The sequence below is a fragment of the Neoarius graeffei genome, chromosome 8 (genome assembly GCF_027579695.1).
Source record: "Neoarius graeffei isolate fNeoGra1 chromosome 8, fNeoGra1.pri, whole genome shotgun sequence".
NCBI lineage: Eukaryota > Metazoa > Chordata > Actinopteri > Siluriformes > Ariidae > Neoarius > Neoarius graeffei.
This window is the reverse complement of record NC_083576.1, coordinates 52,444,758-52,468,166: the sequence shown is the minus strand read 5'-3', so window position 1 is coordinate 52,468,166 and position 23,409 is coordinate 52,444,758. Positions and strand designations below refer to the sequence as shown.

General features: G+C 40.7%; 1 protein-coding gene across 1 annotated transcript in view; it reads right to left on the bottom strand.

Annotated features, from left to right (window-relative positions):
* Positions 1-6,626: 6,626 nt before the first annotated feature.
* sesn4 (sestrin 4) overlaps positions 6,627-23,409 on the bottom strand; it is a 31,455-nt gene continuing 14,672 nt past the window's right edge. Inside the window, exons 2-9 of the mRNA XM_060927836.1 lie at positions 14,007-14,207; positions 13,504-13,686; positions 13,056-13,265; positions 12,447-12,561; positions 12,232-12,362; positions 11,782-11,948; positions 8,951-9,095; positions 6,627-8,307 (exon numbers count right to left, since the gene is read on the bottom strand). Of these exons, the coding sequence (XP_060783819.1) occupies positions 8,218-8,307; positions 8,951-9,095; positions 11,782-11,948; positions 12,232-12,362; positions 12,447-12,561; positions 13,056-13,265; positions 13,504-13,686; positions 14,007-14,207 (1,242 nt within the window). The 3' untranslated portion in view covers positions 6,627-8,217. The remainder of the gene's footprint in view (positions 8,308-8,950; positions 9,096-11,781; positions 11,949-12,231; positions 12,363-12,446; positions 12,562-13,055; positions 13,266-13,503; positions 13,687-14,006; positions 14,208-23,409) is intronic.

Genomic DNA, 23,409 nt, shown 5'->3' with positions numbered 1-23,409 from the left:
ACTTGGTCATCTATTTATTGAGGAAAATGATCCAATATTACATATGTGAGTGGCAAAAGTATGTGAACCTTTGCTTTCAGTATCTGGTGTGACCCCCCTTGTGCAGCAATAACTGCAACTAAATGTTTCCAGTAACTGTTGATCAGTCCTGCACACCGGCTTGGAGGAATTTTAGCCCATTCCTCCGTACAGAACAGCTTCAACTCTGGGATGTTGGCGGGTTTCCTCACATGAACTGCTCGCTTCAGGTCCTTCCACAACATTTCGATTGGATTAAGGTCAGGACTTTGACTTGGCCATTCCAAAACATTAACTTTATTCTTCTTTAACCATTCTTTGGTAGAACGACTTGTGTGCTTAGGGTCGTTGTCTTGCTGCATGACCCACCTTCTCTTGAGATTCAGTTCATGGACAGATGTCCTGACATTTTCCTTTAGAATTTGCTGGTATAATTCAGAATTAATTCTTCCATCAATGATGGCAAGCTGTCCTGGCCCAGATGCAGCAAAACAGGCCCAAACCATAATACAACCACCACCATGTTTCACAGATGGGATAAGGTTCTTATGCTGGAATGCAGTGTTTTTCCTTTCTCCAAACATAATGGTTCTCACTCAAACCAGAAAGTTCTATTTTGGTCTCATCCGTCCACCAAACATTTTTCCAGTAGCCTTCTGGCTTGTCCACGTGATCTTTTAGCAAACTGCAGACGAGCATCAATGTTCTTTTGGGAGAGCAGTGGCTTTCTCCTTGCAACTCTGCCATGCACACCATTGTTTTTCAGTGTTCTCCTGATGGTGGACTCATGAACATTAACATTAGTCAATGTGAGAGAGGCCTTCAGTTGCTTAGAAGTTACCCTGGGGTCCTTTGTGACCTTGCTGACTATTACTCGCCTTGCTCTTGGAGTGATCTTTGTTGGTCGACCACCCCTGGGGAGGGTAACAATGGTCTTGAATTTCCTCCATTTGTACACAATCTGTCGACTGTAGAGTTCAAACTCTTTAGAGGTGGTTTTGTAACCTTTTCCAGCCTGATGAGCATCAACAATGCTTTTTCTGAGGTCCTCAGAAATCTCCTTTGTTCGTGCCATGATACACTTCCACAAACGTGTTGTGAAGATCAGACTTTGATAGATCCCTGTTCTTTAAATAAAACAGGGTGCCCACTCACACCTGATTGTCATCCCGTTGATTGAAAACACCTGACTCTAATTTCACCTTCAAATTAACTGCTAATCCTTGAGGTTCACATACTTTTGCCACTCACAGATATGTAATATTGGATCATTTTCCTCAATAAATCAATGACCAAGTATAATATTTTTTGTCTCATTTGTTTACCTGGGTTCTCTTTATCTACTTTTAGGACTTGTGTAAAAATCTGTTGTTGTTTTAGGTCATATTTATGTAGAAATATAGAAAATTCTAAAGGGTTCACAAACTTTTATGCACCACTGTCTGTGTGTGTGTGTATATATATATATATATATATATATATATATATATATATATAATGTGTGTGTATTATAAATACATAAACTGAACCTTAATTCATACTCATGAACTAACTGTAAATGAGGAAATTATCCTGAAGCTTCTTGTATCCTTATAGTTTTTTGTCTTTTACTAAACCAAGTATTATGAAATTATTTCTGTTCCTGGATGCCAGTTAGCTGGGATTCAAAGTGTTAAACATAAGTCCATGCTGTTTTACACAGAAGGATGTGGAAAAAAAAGAAGCATCCAGCAAGTGTCAGTTGTGTGTGCATAAACATCTCGTTGAGATGAGAGAACTCTGAAGAGAGCAGCAAGACTGATTTGAGCTGGCAGGAAGTCTATGGTAACACTAATAACTACTGTTTACAAACGCCGTGATCAGAAAAGCATCTCAGAACACACATTAAACCTGAAGGTGAATGGCCTACAACAGCAGAAGACACTAAGTGATGTTTTTACAGTCTTTTGGCGAGTCGGTACCCACTGCAGCTCCAGATTCCTGTACTTGGTTGACAGGAGTGTGGTTTTGTGATGTTGCAGCATATCTGCCTCAAAGTCTGGTGTGTCGTGTTCTTGGATGCTTTTCTGCTCACCACAGTTGTAAAAAAGTGGTTAGTTATCGTAGCCTTCTAGTCAGTTCGAATGTCCAGTCTGGCTCTCATCAATAAGGCATCTCCACCTGCTTTAAGCTTTGCATGAGCAAAGGCGGATAGGTGTTCCTATTAAAGTGACCATTGAGTGAACCCTTATATTAAATAAAAGTTATCTCCATCTTATAGTAAGGCAGCAAACTAGTTTTAGAAAAAAATACGACAAGGCAACGGGACAATCCACTTGACATGCTGTCAGTCAGAATCAGTCACCCTTGATTAAAGTCATGCTGCAAGAGCGATTAGTGATCAGTACTTGGTAGAATTGTGCGAGATTAAGAAACCCAAGAAAAAAAAAACATCCTACAGTCAGAAAAAATGTAGGCAGGGACAGAAGATTACTGAATGGCTATTTAAGTATGGAATCTTATTCCCATTTTAAAACCAAGAGCATGGTCTTTCAATTTCAGAGCAGGATTTATTCTTCGGTTAGCACTGTCGCCTCACGGTAAGAAGGTTCTGGGTTCGAGCCCAGCAGCTGACTGGGACCTTTCTGTGTGGAGTTTGCATGTTCTCCGTGTCTTTGTGGGTTTCCTCCACGGTCCAAAGGCATGCAGGTTAGGTTAATTGGTGGCTCTAAATTGACTGTAGGTGTGAACGCGAGTGTGAATGGTTGTTTGTCTCTGTGTGTCAACCCTACGATGATCTGGCGACTTGTCCAGGGTGTACCCCGCCTCTCACCCCTAGTCAGCTGGGATAGGCTCCAGTTTGCCAGCGACCCTGCACAGGATAAGCGGCTATGGATAATGGATTGATGGATTTATTCTTCATTTCACATTTTGCAAGGTCCCCCTCCCCCCAAATAGTCCCTGCTTGTGTGCAAACAAAAAAACCTGCCCTTGCTCCTGAATTTTGGTGAATTGAACATCAAAATTCACCAACCAATAGAATGCAGGACATGACGTTGACAGACATGATCATCACTGCCTCCTTGGGTGCATTCACTTTACTTACATGCACCATTTAAATGAAAGCCAATGTATGATGGGGCTACTAGTATAGTGCACCTCAAAATATTTCAATATCATGAAGGTTTTTTTTTTTTCATAATTTAATTAAAAAAGAGGTAAACTTGGATATATTCATGATATGTAGTGATATGAAAAAGCTTTTTTGTTTTGCTTTAATGATTATGGCTTACAGCTCGTAGAAATCAGAAATCCAGTAGGTCAAATTACTAGAATATTTCATTTCAAGTTTGAGTAAAATAGTCTAAATAATGTGCATCTCCAAGTCTAGTTCAGTACACTCAACCACAATCATCGAGAAGACATGACAGTGATGACTTGACAGTTGTCCAGAACGTGATCATCAACATCCTCCACAAGGAGGGTAAGACACAAAAGGTCATTGCTGAAAAGGCTGGCTGGAAAAGGTGCACAAGCAACAGGGATGACTGCAGCTTTGAGAGGATTGTCAAGAAAAGTGCATTCAGGAACTTGGGAGAGCTTTACAAGGAGTGGACTGAGACTGGTGTCGGTGCATCAAGAGCCACCATGCACAGAGGTCTTCAGGAAAGGGGCTACAACCTTCACATCCCTAATATCAAGCCACTCCTGAACCAGAGACATCATCAGAAGTGTCTTACCTGAGCTAAGGAGAGAAAGAACTGGACTGTTGCTCCATAGACTTGATAACACAATGGACCAACACACCAGCAGATGACATGGCACCTCAAACCACCACAGACTGCAGAAACTTCACATTGGCCTTCAAATACCTTGGATCCTGTGCCTCTCCACTCTTCCTCCAGACTCGAGGACCTTGATTTCCAAATGAAATACAACATTTACTTTCATCTGATAAGAGGACTTTGGACCACTGAGTAACAGTCCAGTTCTTTCTCTCCTGAGCCCAGGTAAGACGCTTCTGACGTTGTCTCTGGTTCAGTAGTAGCTTGATATTAGGGATGCGACAGTTGTAGCCCCTTTCCTGAAGACCTCTGTGCATGGTGGCTCTTGATGCACTGACCCCAGCCTCAGTCCACTCCTTGTGAAGCTCTCCCAAATTCTTGAATAAACTTTTCTTGACAATCCTCTCAAGGCTGCAGTCATCCCTGTTGCTTGTGCACCTTTTCCAGCCACCCTTTTCAGCAATGACCTTCTGTGGCTTCTCCTCCTTGTAGAGGGTGTCAATGATCGTCTTCTGGACAACTGTCAAGTCGGCAGTCTTCCCCATGATTGTGGTTGTGTGTACTGAACTAGACCAAGAGATACACGGTATTCATACTGTTTTACTCAAACTTGAAATGAAATATTCGAATAATTTTGAGACACTGGATTTCTGATTTGGTTATAAACCATAATCATCAAAATAAAAGCCTTGAAATTTCACTTTATGTAATGAATGTAGAATAAATGAAATCTTACCTTTTTGAATTAAAAATTATGAAAAAAAAATCCCCAATTTTTTCACCGTATTCCAATATTTTGAGATGGACTAGTATGTAGCTATTATAGTAAAAATATATAAGGACATATGTATCAACTCAAAAAGGCCACAAGAAAACAAGAACATGTGCATCACTAATGTAATAAGGCCCTGGACAGTGGTGGTGGATGAACCCTGTTAAAAACAGTAACCCATCCGTAAAGTAAAGCAAACGCACCCAAGGAGGCAGTGACTATCGCACTGGTCAATGTCGTAACCTTACATTCTATTGGCTGGTGAAGTTCTGTTGTCATTTCACCACAACCTGAGAAAGAACACAGAAATCTGCGAGCAGAAGATTCTCGAACGCACAAAAGAAGTCTGAGCACGAGCAATTTAAGAGACGACAGGTTTTTTGAGCAGGAGCAGAGCAAACTTGCAAACTAGTAAGGGCTATTTAAGAGAGTTGCAAAAATGAATAAATACTACTCTCAAATTGAAAATACCTAGCTTGATTAAAGATAAAATTCCATATTTAAATGCACCAAGGAAAGAAAAGCAAAGGAACCATGATGAACTTATTCAAGATCTGGTTCCATTTCAGGGACGGGAGAACAAATAAATCTAGCACTAGGTGGCACAATTCTCACAGTAGTGCAGAGCAGGTTCGAGGGTAATATGAGTGCAGATGATTCCACAAGAATAGTCAGCTTTAGCCAAAAACATCCAGATGAAATATTAGCATTAGAAAATCAGGAAAGAAATTATCTCTAGTTGCTTTATCCTGTTCTACAGGGTCGCAGGCAAGCTGGAGCCTATCCCAGCTGACTACGGGCGAAAGGCGGGGTACACCCTGGACAAGTCACCAGGTCATCACAGGGCTGACACATAGAACCATTCACACCTACAGTCAGTTTTTTTTATTTTTTAGAGTCGCCAGTTAGCCTAACCTGCATGTCTTTGGACTGTGGGGGAAACCGGAGCACCCGGAGGAAACCCACGCGGACACGGGGAGAACATGCAAACTCTGCACAGAAAGGCCCTCGCTGGCCACGGGGCTCGAACCCGGACCTTCTTGCTGTGAGGCGACAGCGCTAACCACTACACCACCGTGCCGCCCCGGAAAGAAATTAAAAAAAATAAAAAACAAAACCAGACACAAGTGGTATAGCATATCTTTATAGAAAAAATAAGTTCTTACTTCAGGGAAAAAGATTTTTTTGGTTAAATTTTCTTTGTTTTGACATTTTTTTTGTGTTCACTTTTTTTTTTTGAAACATCTCTACATTTACGTGGTAAATATTAAACAACTTGGCTAAAGCCACACTTTTTCAGTCTTCAGGGATCAGAAGGAAAGCCAAAAGGGGAAATAGTCCACTGCTGCGTTTTGATGTCACAGACGAAGGCAGTGAGGAAGAAACGAATGCAGACATGCTGATGGCAGGCAAATGACAGCACAAGAGCTCCATTAAAATGTGGAACAGCTTGATGGTGCCGGTGATTGGCCAGTAATGAGAAGCAAAACCGCTGTCCCCGTTCTGTCTGCTTGAGAAGGAGCAGGAAGAAGCAGCATGAAGACAACAGCTTGGCCTGCGCTATCAAACAGGGCTGAATCGAGCACACTTTTTTTTTTTTTTTCTCCTCCTCACAGCGACACCACCAGTCCATGTTTGCCTCACTGATTTAAAGCTGAAGGCACTGCACTGAAAAATCTCCATCACTTCAGAGTCCGGCGTTTAGCTGAACAGGCAGTGGAGACTCTCCAATGTACAGTTCTTAAATCCAACAAATCAGTCCAAAGTTCAGCATTAGATGAAATAAATCCTCCCCCCCCCACCCGATATGTGACTGGTTATTCCCCAATAGTCCCACAGTGCTGTACTAGACAAAAGGCTGATGAAATTCAGCACTGAAGTCGGCCATCTTGCCTCACCTTCTCTTCCCTTCCAAAACAACAACAAACAATAACAACAACGGCGACATCATCACTGGCTATGTTTAAACAGGTCCTCACATTTGATTAGCTCTCCTCAGACATACAAGGATGTAATGCAGAAAACCCTTCAGTTTCAATCAATATCCTGTCAAAATCAGATTTGGAGAGGGGAAGGAAAAAAAAAAAAAGCCTACACCGTTTGAACATAGCCATAGTGATACAGTAATGCAATATGTTTAAAAAAAATAAATTAAAAAAAAAAAAAGAACATTGGTGCCCATTTTTCTTTGCCACCTGTCCTCTACATGAGCAACACTTCTGCACCAATTCAATACTATCATGGCTTTATCTAGCAAGTAACGCTTGGCCTTTTCCACAACCCAAACATTTGCAGTAAGTATGGCATCAGCGTGGTACCAGTGAACGGAGGCCTCATCGGGTCATTTGTTCCAATAAGTTTTCGAGCTGCTCGGAGACGACGCAGATCACTTATGCAGTTCTGTGCAAAATAGTCCAGTGCAAGGAAACAAGTTGTGCAGGTCAGTTACAGGAAGCATCACAGCAGGCCTGACCTTTGACCTTCTTCGCATTATAAAGTATCACAGATGGCAAAGTATCACTGAAATATTTTGCAGTTGAATCAGGAAAAGAGAAAAAAAAAAGTCCTTCATTTGACTAGAAGTAACCAACACTAAAACTCAATGTACGCCTTTTCTAAAATGTTGTAGTTTGGGTGGTGTGTAGGCTAGATCATAAGCTAACTTATGCAGTAAAATTCCTAAAAGACAAAAAAAAAAAAAAAAAAATGCACCAATTGGTTTGAAAGTGCTGTCAGATTCTCCCAAATCACAAATGTGTGTTTTCTCTGTACCCTTCACATTCACGCTGGATAAACCAGCAGCACAACTGGTATTTTAAACCAAGTCAATTGAAGCACAGTCAGTCAGATGCTGTAGATGTTTGTGCCTAAATATGTTTTTAATTTAATCTTAAAAGTGCCATTAAAAACAAACTTCTAGCCATGTAACATTTTTCCTATATTTTCTGCAGTCTTGTTCGGAGCCTATGTTCAAATGAAAGATTCAAAAAAAACCATGTTGAGCTTCAACATTCATCTGTTCGTCTCAGCTTCAGTAAACACTGCCTTCGATTTCAGGAGAAGAAGTCGAGTCATCTGGGTTTTGTTGCACCATTCAATACTCTAGAACTGAAATTGACACATTCTCTTCTCCTTTCCCGACTGTCAGTCAACAGAGGAGCAACAGGCAAAACAACAAAACTAGAAGAACCTCAACAATACAAAGATTAGAATAAAGATAATTGCACATGAACAATCTAAGGAAAAAAAAAATTAAATGAAGAGTAGAAAAAAAACAAACACACACGAGGTCATAGAAATTAATGAAGGGAACAATATGCAAAAAAAAAAAGAGACACAGAAAGATTGTTTTCTGCCTTCAAGTGTTGCCTTGAAGACGCTTCACAGCAGTACCTAAAGTCACTCTTGAGCAACCTTTGAACAATTTAAAAAAAAAAAAAAAAGGATATGGAGAAGAAATATTGCTCGTCACAAGTCCTCTCCGTCGTTTTACCACATTTCCTTTCCCCATTGCCTCGAGTCGGGTCTTTTTTCTTTGTACCATAATTGACTGTGCAACACTGTCTCTCTCTCGCTCTCTCTCTCTCGCTCTCTCTCTCGCTCTCTCTCTCGCTCTCTCTCTCGCTCTCTCTCTCGCTCTCTCTCTGCATGTGCCTTGCCGTCCTAGGCGATCATGTACTGAGTGATTGCTCGGAGTGCGTAGAGAAGCTCAGCCTGCAGCCGTGCCTCCATCACCAGCAGGTTCACATGTACCTGTGCAACACAGATCCACTCCATTAATAATGTTTTTCCTATCAGTTTTAAACACCGTTTATAAATCAACAGCTCAAAAGATTCTGGGTTTAGTAAAAAAAATAATAATAATAAGGCAGAAAACTAACGTAAGGAATAAAACATGACAGGAAGTGATGTTATAGGAAAATAATCAATAACCCATAATTTAAGTGGATTATTTTCATATAACGGTACGTCCTAATGCGCTTTATTCCTTCATGGACCACAGCAATTTGCAGACGATTACAATTTTTATTTATTAATAAAATCAACACGTCATGCTTTTTAACCATTTAAAAGTTACATTCATTTAATATCATGGAAGTTTCCTGCTATCACTTATTATAGAAGCTATAAAAGTTTATAGCTTCTAATAATAAGTGAAATAAATAATTAATATTACTTTTCCCCCTGCTTTATTAATTCATTTTGGTCGTTACTAATGATATATATATTCATTTTAAAGCATTACAATAAGGCATTACATACACTAACAGCCCGTACTACTGTCAGAGCTGCTGTTACAGAACATTAAATCAACATCTGACCAATTAGATTTGAGAATTCAAAAGCACTGTGGTATTAATAGTATTGACTTAAAATCGGATTCCTTCAAGCGTACCTTTTCTGAAGCTTTGAGAGAAACTAAAGGCGGAGGGCAAAGAAGGTTCTTAGTGGAGTCGGGATAGCAGGCCACAGCCTTAATATAAAGCTTCAGTCCGCGTTCCAGCAGCTGGTTCACTTCTCCATAGTCATAATCATCATACCTGTTAAAAACAAGTCCGACGCTATGATTCCTGACTACACGTACATGAAAACAGCAGTGAGATCAGGGTGAAAGATCAGCACTAAACACAGCTTCCTTTATTCCCCTCCTCGATGTGACTGATCCTATTGGACACAATTCATCAGTTGTCAATTACTTTAAAAAGAAAGTTTATGGGGTTTTTTTTCCATTAAAATTGCTACTACTATTGGGGGAAGCCATAGCATAATGGTGAGAGAAGCAGCTTTTGAGAACAAAAGGTCGCTGGTTTGATTCCCTGGGCCAGCAGGAATGGCTGAAGTGCCCTTGAGAAAGGCACCTAACCCCCAACTGCTCCCCAGGCTGCTCTGGGTATGTTGCATGTCATTCTGGATAAGAGCATCTGCTAAATGCCATTCATGTCATGTCATTTTTATAGAGCACTAGATTATATTACAGCAGTGGTATGTTTTATGCCTTATTCTCCCACCCCAGATATCAACTGGAAATGTTGAGCAGTTTCACCAGGAAATACATCATAATCGCAGAATAAAGTGTTTTACTGCATGCGGTCTTTCTTGTGAAGGAGTGTATGTATGTATGTATGTATGTATGTATGTATGAATGAATGTATGTATGAATGAATGAATAAATAAAAAAACTGTGGGCATCAGTGTAGGATTTGAAAAGAATTAAAAAAAAAGGGATTTGACTGTGGGCATTAGTGTAGGAATTTAAAAAAATAAATAAAGGGATTTGACTGTGGGCATTAGTGTAGGAATTTAAAAAAATAAATAAAGGGATTTGACTGTGGGCATTAGTGTAGGAATTTAAAAAAATAAATAAAGGGATTTGACTGTGGGCATTAGTGTAGGAATTTAAAAAAAAGGAAAAATAGGGATTACACTGTGGGGATCAGTGTAGGAATTAATAAATAAAAAGAAAAAAAGATTTTACTGTGGGCATTCGTGTAGGAATTTAAAAAAAATGTAAAAAAGGGATTTTACTGTGGGCATCAGTGTAGAAATTTATAAAAAAAAAAAAAAAAAAACCAGCTGAGCAGTTTCAACAGGAAATGCATCATAATCACAGAAGAAAGTGTTTTACTGCATGCAGTCTTTTTTGTGAAGGAGCGTTTAAATAAATAAATAAATAAAAACTGTGGGCATCAGTGTAGGAATTAAAAATAATTTATTAAAAAACAAAACAAAAAAAGCAACCAGATTTTACTGTGGGCATTAGTGGAGGGTTAAAAAAAAAAGGAAAAAAAAAATAGGGATTTTACTGTGGGGATCAGTGTAGGAATTAATTTAAAAAAAAAAAAAAAAAAAAAGGATTTTACTGTGGGCATTAGTGTAGGAATATTTAAAAAAATGTACATCTAAAAAGGGATTTTACTGTGGGCATCAGTGTAGGATTTTTTTTTAAAAAAAGGAAAACAGGGATTTTACTGTGGGGATCAGTGTAGGAATTAATTTTTTTTAAAAATAGGATTTTACTGTGGCCATTAGTGTAGGAATAAATTTTTTTTTTTACAAATTTAACAAAGGGATTTTACTGTGGGCATTAGTGTAGGAATATATTTTTTTTTAATTTAAAAAGGGATTTTACTGTGGGGATCAGTGTAGGAATAAAAAAAAATTAAAAAGGGATTTTGCTGTTGGCATCAGTGTAGGAATTTAAAAAAAAAAAAAAAAAAAAAACCACAGCTGAGCAGCTTCACCAGGAAATGCATCATAATCGCTGAAGAAAGTTTTACTGCATGCGGTCTTTTTTGTGAAGGAGTATTTAAATAAATAAATGAATTAATAAATTTAAAAAAAAAACCTGGCGGCACGGTGGTGTAGTGGTTAGCGCTGTCGCCTCACAGCAAGAAGGTCCTGGGTTCGAGCCCCGGGGCCGGCGAGGGCCTTTCTGTGTGGAGTTTGCATGTTCTCCCCGTGTCCGCGTGGGTTTCCTCCGGGTGCTCCGGTTTCCCCCACAGTCCAAAGACATGCAGGTTAGGTTAACTGGTGACTCTAAATTGACCGTAGGTGTGAATGTGAGTGTGAATGGTTGTCTGTGTCTATGTGTCAGCCCTGTGATGACCTGGCGACTTGTCCAGGGTGTACCCCGCCTTTCGCCTGTAGTCAGCTGGGATAGGCTCCAGCTTGCCTGCGACCCTGTAGAAGGATAAAGCAGCTAGAGATAATGAGATGAGATGAAAAAAAACCTGTGGGCATCAATGTAGGATTTAAAAAGAATTTATTTAAAAAAAAAAAAAAAAAAAAACATTTTACTGTGGGCATTAGTGTAGGGTTTAAAAAAAAGGAAAAATAGGGATTTTACTGTGGGGATCAGTGTAGGAATTCTTTTTTTTTTTTTAAAGGATTTTACTGTGGGCATCAGTATGGGATTTAAAAAAAATAAGGAAAATAGGGATTTTACTGTGGGGATCAGTGTAGGAATAAAAAAAAAATAAAAAATTTGTGGGCATTAGTGTAGGAATAAAAAAAAAATTCAAGGGATTTTGCTGTTGGCATCAGTGTTGGAATTAAAGAAATAAATACAATTTAAAAAACACTGCTGAGCAGTTTCACCAGGAAATGCAACATAATCGCTGAAGAAAGTGTTTTACTGCATGCGGTCTTTTTTGTGAAGGAGCGTTTAAATAAATAAATAAAATCTGTGGGCATCAGTGTAGGAATTTTAAAAAACCCTCATCGTACCTAATTCCATAGCTGCAATGGATGTAGTTCCAGATGGCTCTCTTGAGGTCCGGATTGCGAGGGGATGGTAATGAGGCCACACTGCGGAACCGCTCATCTAGCAGGTGCCCGATGTCGGAGTAGAGGCGATTTACCAAAGAGAATCCGTGGTCCTCCCATGAGTAGTCCTACACACACACACACACACACACACAATGAACTCTGCAGAGGTTGAATCCTCTGAACACCACAGGCTTCTTCTTCCTCCAAGTAAACACCCGGGAACATTCAAGCTGTATTTTGGATCAGTCAAATAAATCCAAAGACAAATAATTGAGTTGACCTTTAAGTACAGAGTGCAGTGTCTCTCTTTAAGCTCCAGGGAAGATAAAGTGTAGAATTGCCATCAAGGCACAGAGTGTGAACGAGCAGCTGCCATATTATAATCTGATATGGTGGCACGGTCCTCACCTGCACCCGCAATACTTGGAAATGGTCTTCCTCCTGCCGGGCAAATTCCTGGTAGCCGAAATCTGGATCCTTGACAAAGCGGGAGGGATCTGTCGAACACATCATCTCTTCTTCTTCCTCCTCGTCCATGTCTGAAGCAGAAGAGTGGAAGGGGACAAAAGATGAGTCAGAGACAGACAGTAATGTTTGATGGTGAACCAGGACACACAGCTTACCTATATGCAGGAGGGCGTAAGACTGAAGACCTGGGTGTCCTTTTCTCTCCTTCTCCTCCTGTGACTTGTGGATTCCTTCTCGTAGGCACACCAGGTCACAGCTTGAATCTAGAGACTGTACGAGAGAGAAAAGCCACCATTATGCACATTAACCTCAACGTCCATCAGAAAACCAGACACACAAATACAAATCTTTTGCTTACACAAAATGACAGAAGGTTTCATGGGAGGAGATACCGATAATCTTCTGCTCACTACTTACAGATATCCAGCACATGGTTAGTGTTCTTTTCCTTTACAGATATTTAAAGCTAGACGGCCATTCAATTTCATAAAATCGGTGAAATTTGGCCATATTTATTTCTGCAGTATCTCAAAAACACAAAACCCCAGGCCATTCTGTGGCTGGGAAGTTATTTAATTTGAAGGGATTCCTGAGTAAATAATGTGCATGAAATCGCTCGCTTCGTGCAGTCAAGCAGACAGAGGACGTCCGTGTGCGCATGCGCAGGTTTACCTTCTTTTGGGTTTTACGTACGGCAGCTGGCATCCACAGTGTTGCACTACTGCAAACTGTGTGTGGGTGAGATGAGAACTTTAAGCACTTACCCTCCTGCGAGGTGGGAAGGTGGCGTTGCCATTGGCAGCATCGCAGAGACAGTAGCCTGGGGGCGTTCCGTGTGGCGCTCTCGGGCCGGGTTGTGTGTCCTGTTCAGAGCCAAACACGAAGCTGCAGAGTGCATGGCAGTGAGCGAGCAGAACTACAGCCTGGACCAGCTCAGCCAGAGACCAGCACTGTTCACCTGACTTCAGCAAAGCCTGCAGAGACATCACGAGTCCCAGATCAGCACAACCATTCGGGAACAGATCTCCGCTTTCTCCGCAATAAAATACTCGAACGCATCATAACTAATGATCAATCATCTGTTTATTGTTCTAATATGATGAGATTTACACTGTATTAACACATCATGACGTGCCCTTGGACCACTTTTTAGTACAAACACTGCAAAGTGCCCTTGCTGTAGGACTGGAACGCCACTTCTGTCTACTGTACCTGAATGTGGGAGCGAGCAGTGAGCCAGGGCTGGTGAGCGAGCACTTTGTTTATGTGGTCGAGCTGCTGGAGGCGAGCTGGCGCGCACTCCAGGCCTTGCAGCCACACCGGGTCTCCACCCACTCGCAGGAACACAGCCGAGTGCAGAGAAACAAGGTAGCTGCAGTGATGCCGTGCTGCAGCCTGAAACACACACACACACACAAAAAGGGGGTTCCATTCATACAGGTCATTTAAAAAAAATGGTTGATCTCAATATGCCAAAGTGACTGGACTTGGGGTTTAACTGAAGACCTTCCGACTACAACGCATTCTGGACATTGTGAGTAATTTTGCCTACATTTATCCCGATTATACACCTGATTCTCTTACTAGTCCGGTTTTATGTTTTTCTTCTGCTAATCTCCTTTCATCACATGCAAACCCTTGTCTTCTAGAGCGTGACAGTGACGCATTTCCTGCCATAAATATGAACGTGTACAGTCGCTGAAAGGCACTCTTACCATGATGGCTATGTAGTGGCGGTAGTGATGGGGCAGAGGGCCGTCCATGTTAAGGATGTAGTGCTGCGTGCGCAGGAAACTCTCTAAATACTGCGGATGGGAGGCCATTTGCTGCGAGACTGTATCCAGGTGCCCCCTGCTGGCCAGAGCCTTCATGCACAACGGAGAGGAACTGTCCTTATCAGAGCTCACCTTCATCACCTGCATCGAGAACAGAACAATATAGCATGTCGAACACGATCAGGTGGAGAAAAATAAAAATAAATAAATAAATGCTTTGGAAACTTTTGTAAAACTACTGGTAAATAGAGAAAATTGATCATATCTACAATCTTTTATTCCTAATGAATTTCACAGACAAGCTTATTTGCGATTATACAAGCATTTCAGCACAGCAGGGGTCACTGGAATTAGACTCTGATGTGTCTTTCAGAGGATTAGTAATGAGATGACACGGTTACAATGAGCTATACAATGGCCTGTATTGGCATTTTGCTATACTTTACGAGAGAGAGAGAGAAAAGGGGGGGGAACCCCACAACCCCAAATTATTCATGTTCACTACAGTGCATTTTCCCCTGAACTGTGGCTGCACTGCAGAACTTTAAAGGAGAACTGAAGGCAACTTTATTATCGAAATTCTATTTCTCATTTTATTAAATATAGGAATGCATTTCTAACAGTTATTTCGTCACTGCTATAGCAAGTTACGAGTGTTTGAAATATGCTATGGAATATATCAGTCCAGGGGCGGCAAGGTGGTGTAGTGGTTAGCGCTGTCGCCTCACAGCAAGAAGGTCCGGGTTTGAGCCCCGTGGCCGGCGAGGGCCTTTCTGTGTGGAGTTTGCATGTTCTCCCCGTGTCCGCGTGGGTTTCCTCCGGGTGCTCCGGTTTCCCCCACAGTCCAAAGACATGCAGGTTAGGTTAACTGGTGACTCTAAATTGACCGTAGGTGTGAATGTGAGTGTGAATGGTTGTCTGTGTCTGTGTGTCAGCCCTGTGATGACCTGGCGACTTGTCCAGGGTGTACCCCGCCTTTCGCCCATAGTCAGCTGGGATAGGCTCCAGCTTGCCTGCGACCCTGTAGAACAGGATAAAGCGGCTAGAGATAATGAGATGAGATGAGAATATATCAGTCCATATGTCAAAGCAACGGGCGTTAACGAGATTCGCTGAGACCTGTGCGAGACTTCGTCGGACGGAAGTTAAAACGTACAGCGAAAATCAAAGTGACCAACATCTACCAGCGTTGTCAAAAGACGCGCGTGCCCTCCTTCGAATGCTGACGTAATCAAGCTGGAAGTTTTGTTTGTTTTTGATAGCAAAGTTTGAAAAAAGTAGGCAGTAATCCTCATTTAAACTTGTTTTTATGCAATATTTCATTTGGAAAACAGTTTCCAAAATGGCGGCACTGACACCTGGTTGACACTTGACGTTTCGAAGTTTCGTGCAAGTCTCGTGAAGATCGCGCGGATAAGTGACGCCTGCCATGGACCAAACGAACTAAATTCAACGTGGCTAAAAAACGAATAGGCCGATAAGTATAATATTTAATTGCAATTAGTTGCCAAGACATTGTCACGATATAAGGTTACTAAAACCGCAACGTAATTGAATAACACATTAATTAAGAAATAAAGCAAGTTTAAAAATGACTTCAGTTCCCCTTTAAGAGCTTTGAGTTAACTTTAGCTGTAGGGCTGTCCCTCTATCTCATCAGACTGATTAAGTAACTGTAGCTGGGCACAGATTAATTTGAATGATATTTTAGTGTAAATTGTGCATGGAAAAAGTCAAATTGGATATCTGCAAACTGGACCAAGAAATTACAGGTATAGCTAATAAATAAGTTGAGATGCTGTACCTGATGACGTCTGATCCGCACCAGACTAGCCTCTAACGGGCGTAAACATCGGTTTTAAAATCCAAAATGTGATGGTGGTGCTTAGTAGGCCAGATAATAATAATAATAATAATAATGGTCATCACTATCCCCCGCCACAAGCATTTTATGAAGACCTAACAACACTTACGACCTTATAAGCCCATGGCTTTAATATTGACCTATGATGTCGTAAGTGCTATGATGACACCGTCATAAAAGGCTACCTAGCTTTAGTGGCAGTAGCCACTGTGTCACCATGCTGTAAGAGTGTAACAATCACGCACTGCGCATACGCATAAGGATTACAATAGCGCATGCACATGAGCATTACAATCACCAGAACGGCGAATCGTGATCTCACAATATGAACAGTTGATCTCACGTTATCATCATGATGTAAGAATGTGTGTAACAATAGCAACACTTCATAACCAATCAGCACTTATCCTGATGGCATCCTCACTATATAGTGCCCTATGTAGTGAGCAGGGAGCGATTTTGGACACAGGGAAAGTGACCAACATCTGCCAAAAAGACGCGCGCGCCCTCTTTTGAATGCTGATGTAATCAAGCCGGAAGTTTTGTTTGTTTTGACAGCAATCAGGAAGGTTTGAAGAAAAAAAAAAAAAAAAAAAAGGTAGGCAGTAATCGTCATTTAAACTTGTTTTTGTGCAATATTTCGTTTGGAAAAAAAGTTTTCAAAATGGTGGCACCGACACTTGACGTTTCACAGTCTCGCGAAGATCATGCGGATAAGCGACACCTGCCGTGGACCAAACGAATTAATTCAACATGGCTAAAAACCGAACAGGCCAATAAATATAATATTTGATTGCAATTAGTTGCCAATACGGAGTCACGATATAAGGTTACTAAAACTGAAAACTAGGGCTGTGACGATATGCGTATCGAAATCGAAATTGTGATACGCAGAGCCACGATCCGTATCGCGATACAAGAAGGCAGAATCGAGGTACACCCTTTCAAACTTCTCCTCAGCCCAAAAACAGAGGCGCTTCCAAACTTCAATTTATGAATACTTTACTTTTTATTTAAATTACATTTTAAACTTACTTAAATTACTTTTATTTATCTATTAGTAAGTCGTTTTTTCGCCGACCATCTTCTGCGAGTCACGCAACGTCCACACTCGCCACTGGCAGAGCATTCATTTCTTTTAAGCAGTCGCCATTCTGGTTGCGACGCGGGGAGCGAATCTGTAAACAAGCAGCTCATTGGCTGGCTAGGTGTGCCACAAGCCAATCACAATCACTTGACCGGAAAGGCATGCAGTGTTGCCAGATTGGGCAGGTTTAGGTGCTTTTTGGCTGGTTTTGAACATATTTTGGGGTGGAAAACGTTAGCAATATCTGGCAACACTGAAGGCATGTCTGCTTGGGCGGAAGCCTTCTGCGGAAGCCTTCTGCGGCAGTTACATTTTGACACGCGAGCAATGTTTCACCATAAAAAATCCGTAATTTCCATCTGTTTTCCGCGATCACAGAAAATCATTGGCCCTATGAGAGTGAGACAGACAGTGAGAGAGCCACCCCCCCGAAAAAAAAAAATCTTAACGGATTTACACGATTTGGAAAAATGACTTTCAGAACCGAAAAAACAGAGCTTCCGGCTCAACAGTATTATTTTGAGAAATAAAACAATCTTTGGATATACATTTGTTCATTTTTGCATACATATTACTCATTCTCTGCAGTGGTCTGAAGTATTTGTTATTAATGTAAGTAAGTAAATGTTAATAAGTCAAATTTACTACTTTAAAAAAAAACATTAAAAAAAAAAAAATCGTGGGCGTATCGAATCGTGGGTCAAAAATCGCGATACGAATCGAATCGCGAGTTGGGTGTATCGTTACAGCCCTACTGAAAACGTAATTGAATAACATGTTAATTAAGAAATAAAGCAAGTTTAAAAAATATGACTTCAGGTCTTTAAATAAAACACTGAAACGACAACAGGCTACAACACTACCATGGCGAAAAAGCCTGAATCAGCTGAACTCGTCAGACTCCTGGAAAAAAAAAAAATTAAAAAGGGGATGAACAAAAATACCAGCACTCTAAATAATTCCTCAGCCAAAAAAGAGGAGGAAGGGGGGGGGGAACAAAGAAGGTCTCTGCAGCACGTCCTGGAGGCATGCAGGCAGACAGAGAAAATATTCTGCAGTGAGAGAGGACTGCTAGTCTGAAGTTTTTAATCTCGGAGACAAAAGCCAGATTGGCGTCGAGCTGAAAACAGTAACGGACAGAATTTGCTTGGCTAAAGTCGGTAGGTCTTTAAACTTTAAGTCAAAACATGTAATTACAGCAGGGCTCAGCAAAGTCAGTGTTTGACAAACATTTCTGGTTATGTGAGTGTTGAAGAGCAGTGTTTGCCTCTTGCATGAGCCTAATAGATGGTAAGCTTTGTGCTTGACTGAAAGGATGAGAGAAATTTGCCCTGGAACCTCTTTCAGCCTTTTATTATCTGTGTAAACTTGAACCTATGAGAGAAAGAATGACTGAACGAACGAACGAACGAACGAACGAACGAACGAACATGCACGCAGACACACAAATGAAATTGTCAGCAGGAAGTCCCACTTGAAAATTTCCAGACAAACCAGTTTCATCTATGAAAACTACTGCAACAGCTGCTATACAAAGTTATTATTATTGAAACTAAAATGGGTCATGCCTCTCTTTCCTGGTATGGGAAACAGGAGAGCAAGGCCTCCCGTAGCCAAATGTCTCCGTGCCAAAAGCACAGCAGTGCTGGCAGCAGTTATTCCTTCGAGTAAACCGCTGCTCAGCAGGCCAGGCTGACAGGCAGTCATGGTGGGAAGGGGGTCAGTTACACACAGGGAGAGGGAGGGGGAAGGGGAAGACGCAGCACAGCTTCTGACTAAACTCGCATGTACACCAACACGTATTTTTCTTGTATACTCTTGCAATATTGGCTGATCGAGAACTGAGTCACAGTAATTGCTCAAACTGTTCCCGAATACACACGTTCCTGTTTAACTCAAATGCTGAGTCAACTATTACTTAACAAGCTCTTACCAGACAACAAAAACTTACCTAATGTAGTTTTTATCAAGTCAGCTACGTGCGCGCGCACACACACACACACACACACACACACACACACAATTTTTCCGATTGTTCTATCAATCATTGTTGCTGGAAGAAGAGAAGAGCCATGCCAAATTAGGAAACTTACAGAGTGCAAGCTAATATTAATCAACAAGATTAAGCACAACATGATTAACAGCCAGATAACAAAATCGCTAAGAAATAAAAGGCTGGTGTGTTCATACAAAACTGTACTCTTGGGTGGAGAGAGAAAAAAGGCCATCAGAGGGTGCTGAAGTTATTACCCAGTTATTACGTCTGCAAACTTTGTTGGAAGAGGCTATGTTTTCGCCTCCGTTTGTTTGCCTGTCTGTTCCCAACGTAACTCAAAAAGTAGTGAATGGATTTTTATGAAATTTGGTGTATTATTCTAGATTCAAATGATCTGTAGATTGGCGGAGGTACACACACACACACACACACGTGCCTTTCTAGCTATTATTATCCGCAGCGGGATATAGGAATGGAGTCTGTCCGTTTCAATCTGGACAAGTTCTCTCAGAAACTACATACAGTGGTGCTTGGAAAAAAAAGAAAAAAAAAAAAGTTTGTGAACCCTTTAGAATTTTCTATATTACTGCATGAATATGCCCTAAATCATCATCAGATTTTCACACAAGTCCTAAAAGTAGATAAAGAGAACCCAGTTAAACAAAAGAGAAAAATATTATACTTGGTCATTTATTTATTCAGGAAAATGATCCAATATTACATATCTGTGAGTGGCAAAAGTATGTGAACCTTTGCTTTCAGTATCTGGTGTGACCCCCTTGTGCAGCAATAACTGCAACTAAACGTTTCCGGTAACTGTTGATCAGTCCTGCACACCGGCTTGGAGGAATTTTAGCCCGTTCCTCCGTACAGAACAGCTTCAACTCTGGGATGTTGGTGGGTTTCCTCACATGAACTGCTCGCTTCAGGTCCTTCCACAACATTTCGATTGGATTAAGGTCAGGACTTTGACTTGGCCATTCCAAAACATTAACTTTATTCTTCTTTAACCATTCTTTGGTAGAACGACTTGTGTGCTTAGGGTCATTGTCTTGCTGTATGACCCACCTTCTCTTGAGATTCAGTTCATGGACGGATGTCCTGACATTTCCCTTTAGAATTCGCTGGTATAATTCAGAATTCATTGTTCCAGCAATGATGGCAAGCCGTCCTGGCCCAGATGCAGCAAAACAGGCCCAAACCATGATACTACCACCACCATGTTTCACAGATGGGATAAGGTTCTTATGCTGGAATGCAGTGCTTTCCTTTCTCCAAACATAACGCTTCTCATTTAAACCAAAAAGTTTTATTTTGGTCTCATCCGTCCGCAAAACATTTTTCCAATAGCCTTCTGGCTTGTCCACTTGATCTTTAGCAAACTGCAGACGAGCAGCAATGTTCTTTTTGGAGAGCAGTGGCTTTCTCCTTGCAACTCTGCCATGCACACCATTGCTGGTCAGTGTTTTCCTGATGGTGGACTCATTAACATTAGCCAATTTGAGAGAGGCCTTCAGTTGCTTAGAAGTTACCCTGTGGTCCTTTGTGACCTTGCTGACTATTACACACCTTGCTCTTGGAGTGATCTTTGTTGGTCGACCACTCCTGGGGAGGGTAACAATGGTCTTGAATTTCCTCCATTTGTACACAATCTGTCTGACTGTGGATTGGTGGAGTCCAAACTCTTTAGAGATGGTTTTGTAATCTTTTCCAGTCTGATGAGCATCAACAACACTTTTTCTGAGGTCCTCAGAAATCTCCTTTGTTCGTGCCATGATACACTTCCACAAATATGTGTTGTGAAGATCAGACTTTGATAGATCCCTGTTCTTTAAATAAAACAGGGTGCCCACTCACACCTGATTGTCATCCCATTGATTGAAAACACCTGACTCTAATTTCACCTTCAAATTAACTGCTAATCCTAGAGGTTCACATACTTTTGCCACTCACAGATATGTAATATTGGATCATTTTCCTCAATACAACCCCGATTCCAAAAAAGTTGGGACAAAGTACAAATTGTAAATAAAAACGGAATGCAATGATGTGGAAGTTTCAAAATTCCATATTTTATTCAGAATAGAACATAGATGACATATCAAATGTTTAAACTGAGAAAATGATTATTTGAAGAGAAAAATTAGGTGATTTTAAATTTCATGACAACACCACATCTCAAAAAAGTTGGGACAAGGCCATGTTTACCACTGTGAGACATCCCCTTTTCTCTTTACAACAGTCTGTAAACGTCTGGGGACTGAGGAGACAAGTTGCTCAAGTTTAGGGATAGGAATGTTAACCCATTCTTGTCTAATGTAGGATTCCAGTTGCTCAACTGTCTTAGGTCTTTTTTGTCGTATCTTCCGTTTTATGATGCACCAAACGTTTTCTATGGGTGAAAGATCTGGACTGCAGGCTGGCCAGTTCAGTACCCGGACCCTTCTTCTACGCAGCCATGATGCTGTAATTGATGCAGTATGTGGTTTGGCATTGTCATGTTGGAAAATGCAAGGTCTTCTCTGAAAGAGACGTCGTCTGGATGGGAGCATATGTTGCTCTAGAACCTGGATGTACCTTTCAGCATTGATGGTGTCTTTCCAGATGTGTAAGCTGCCCATGCCACACGCACTAATGCAACCCCATACCATCAGAGATGCAGGCTTCTGAACTGAGCGCTGATAACTTGGGCCATCCTTCTCCTCTTTAGTCCGAATGACACGGCGTCCCTGAGCTCCATAAAGAACTTCAAATTTTGATTTGTCTGACCACAGAACAGTTTTCCACTTTGCCACAGTCCATTTTAAATGAGCCTTGGTCCAGAGAAGACGTCTGCGCTTCTGGATCATGTTTAGATACGGCTTCTTCTTTGAACTATAGAGTTTTAGCTGGCAACGGCGGATGGTACAGTGAATTGTGTTCACAGATAATGTTCTCTGGAAATATTCCTGAGCCCATTTTGTGATTTCCAATACAGAAGCATGCCTGTATGTGATGCAGTGCCGTCTAAGGGCCCGAAGATCACGGGCACCCAGTATGGTTTTCTGGCCTTGACCCTTACGCACAGAGATTCTTCCAGATCCTCTGAATCTTTTGATGATATTATGCACTGTGGATGATGATATGTTCAAACTCTTTGCAATTTTACACTGTCGAACTCCTTTCTGATATTGCTCCACTATTTGTCGGCGCAGAATTAGGGGGATTGGTGATCCTCTTCCCATCTTTACTTCCGAGAGCTGCTGCCACTCCAGATGCTCTTTTTATACCCAGTCATGTTAATGACCTATTGCCAATTGACCTAATGAGTTGCAATTTGGTCCTCCAGCTGTTCCTTTTTTGTACCTTTAACTTTTCCAGCCTCTTATTGCCCCTGTCCCAACTTTTTTGAGATGTGCTGCTGTCATGAAATTTCAAATGAGCCAATATTTGGCATGAAATTTCAAAATGTCTCACTTTCGACATTTGATATGTTGTCTATGTTCTATTGTGAATACAATATCAGTTTTTGAGATTTGTAAATTACTGCATTCCGTTTTTATTTACAATTTGTACTTTGTCCCAACATTTTTGGAATCGGGGTTGTAAATAAATGACCAAGTATAATATTTTTGTCTCATTTGTTTAACTGGGTTCTCTTTATCTATTTTTAGGACTTATGTGAAAAATCTGATGTTTTAGGTCATATTTATGCAGAAATATAGAAAATTCTAAAGGGGTCACAAACTTTCAAGCACCACTGTAAGCTATATCGATGAAACTTTGCGAGCTCATATTACTATTCATGATCCAAGTTGAGTTTGAAAATAATTTATGAGAAATTATTTTCAGAGTTATGGCCCTTGATTTTCGTTATTGGACTTTGTACAAGTGGACTCAATCTGGACAAGTTCGCAGAAATTACATCAGCTACATCGATGAAACTTTGCAAGCTCAAACTGCTGAAAAAAATAGGTACATGTGGCTACTGTTTATAAATAAAACTGTTTTCTGAGACACACACACACACACACACACACACACACACACACACACACACACACGTCATCAATTACACTCGCCTCATCTCTTGCAAGCATCAACAAGCTGTGAGCAGCATCAGGGCTTTGTTCAAAATACAGTGCTGTGAACTAGATCTATTTTCAAAATAGTGAGAAAGCACTTGTTCCTGAATTGTCTTCGAAGCATTATTTAGTACTAATGAGCACAAGTGTAAAGACTAAAATAAAAAAAAAATTAAATTAAAAAATTAAAAAGAACAGCAGAAGTTTGACCAATTACACTTTTAACTTTTAGTTTTCACATTTGTCAAAGAATACATCAGAAATTATTATTTTTTCAATTATTTATTCATTGAAAAACACAAGTACTCATTCCAACTCTTGCTGAATAGCTG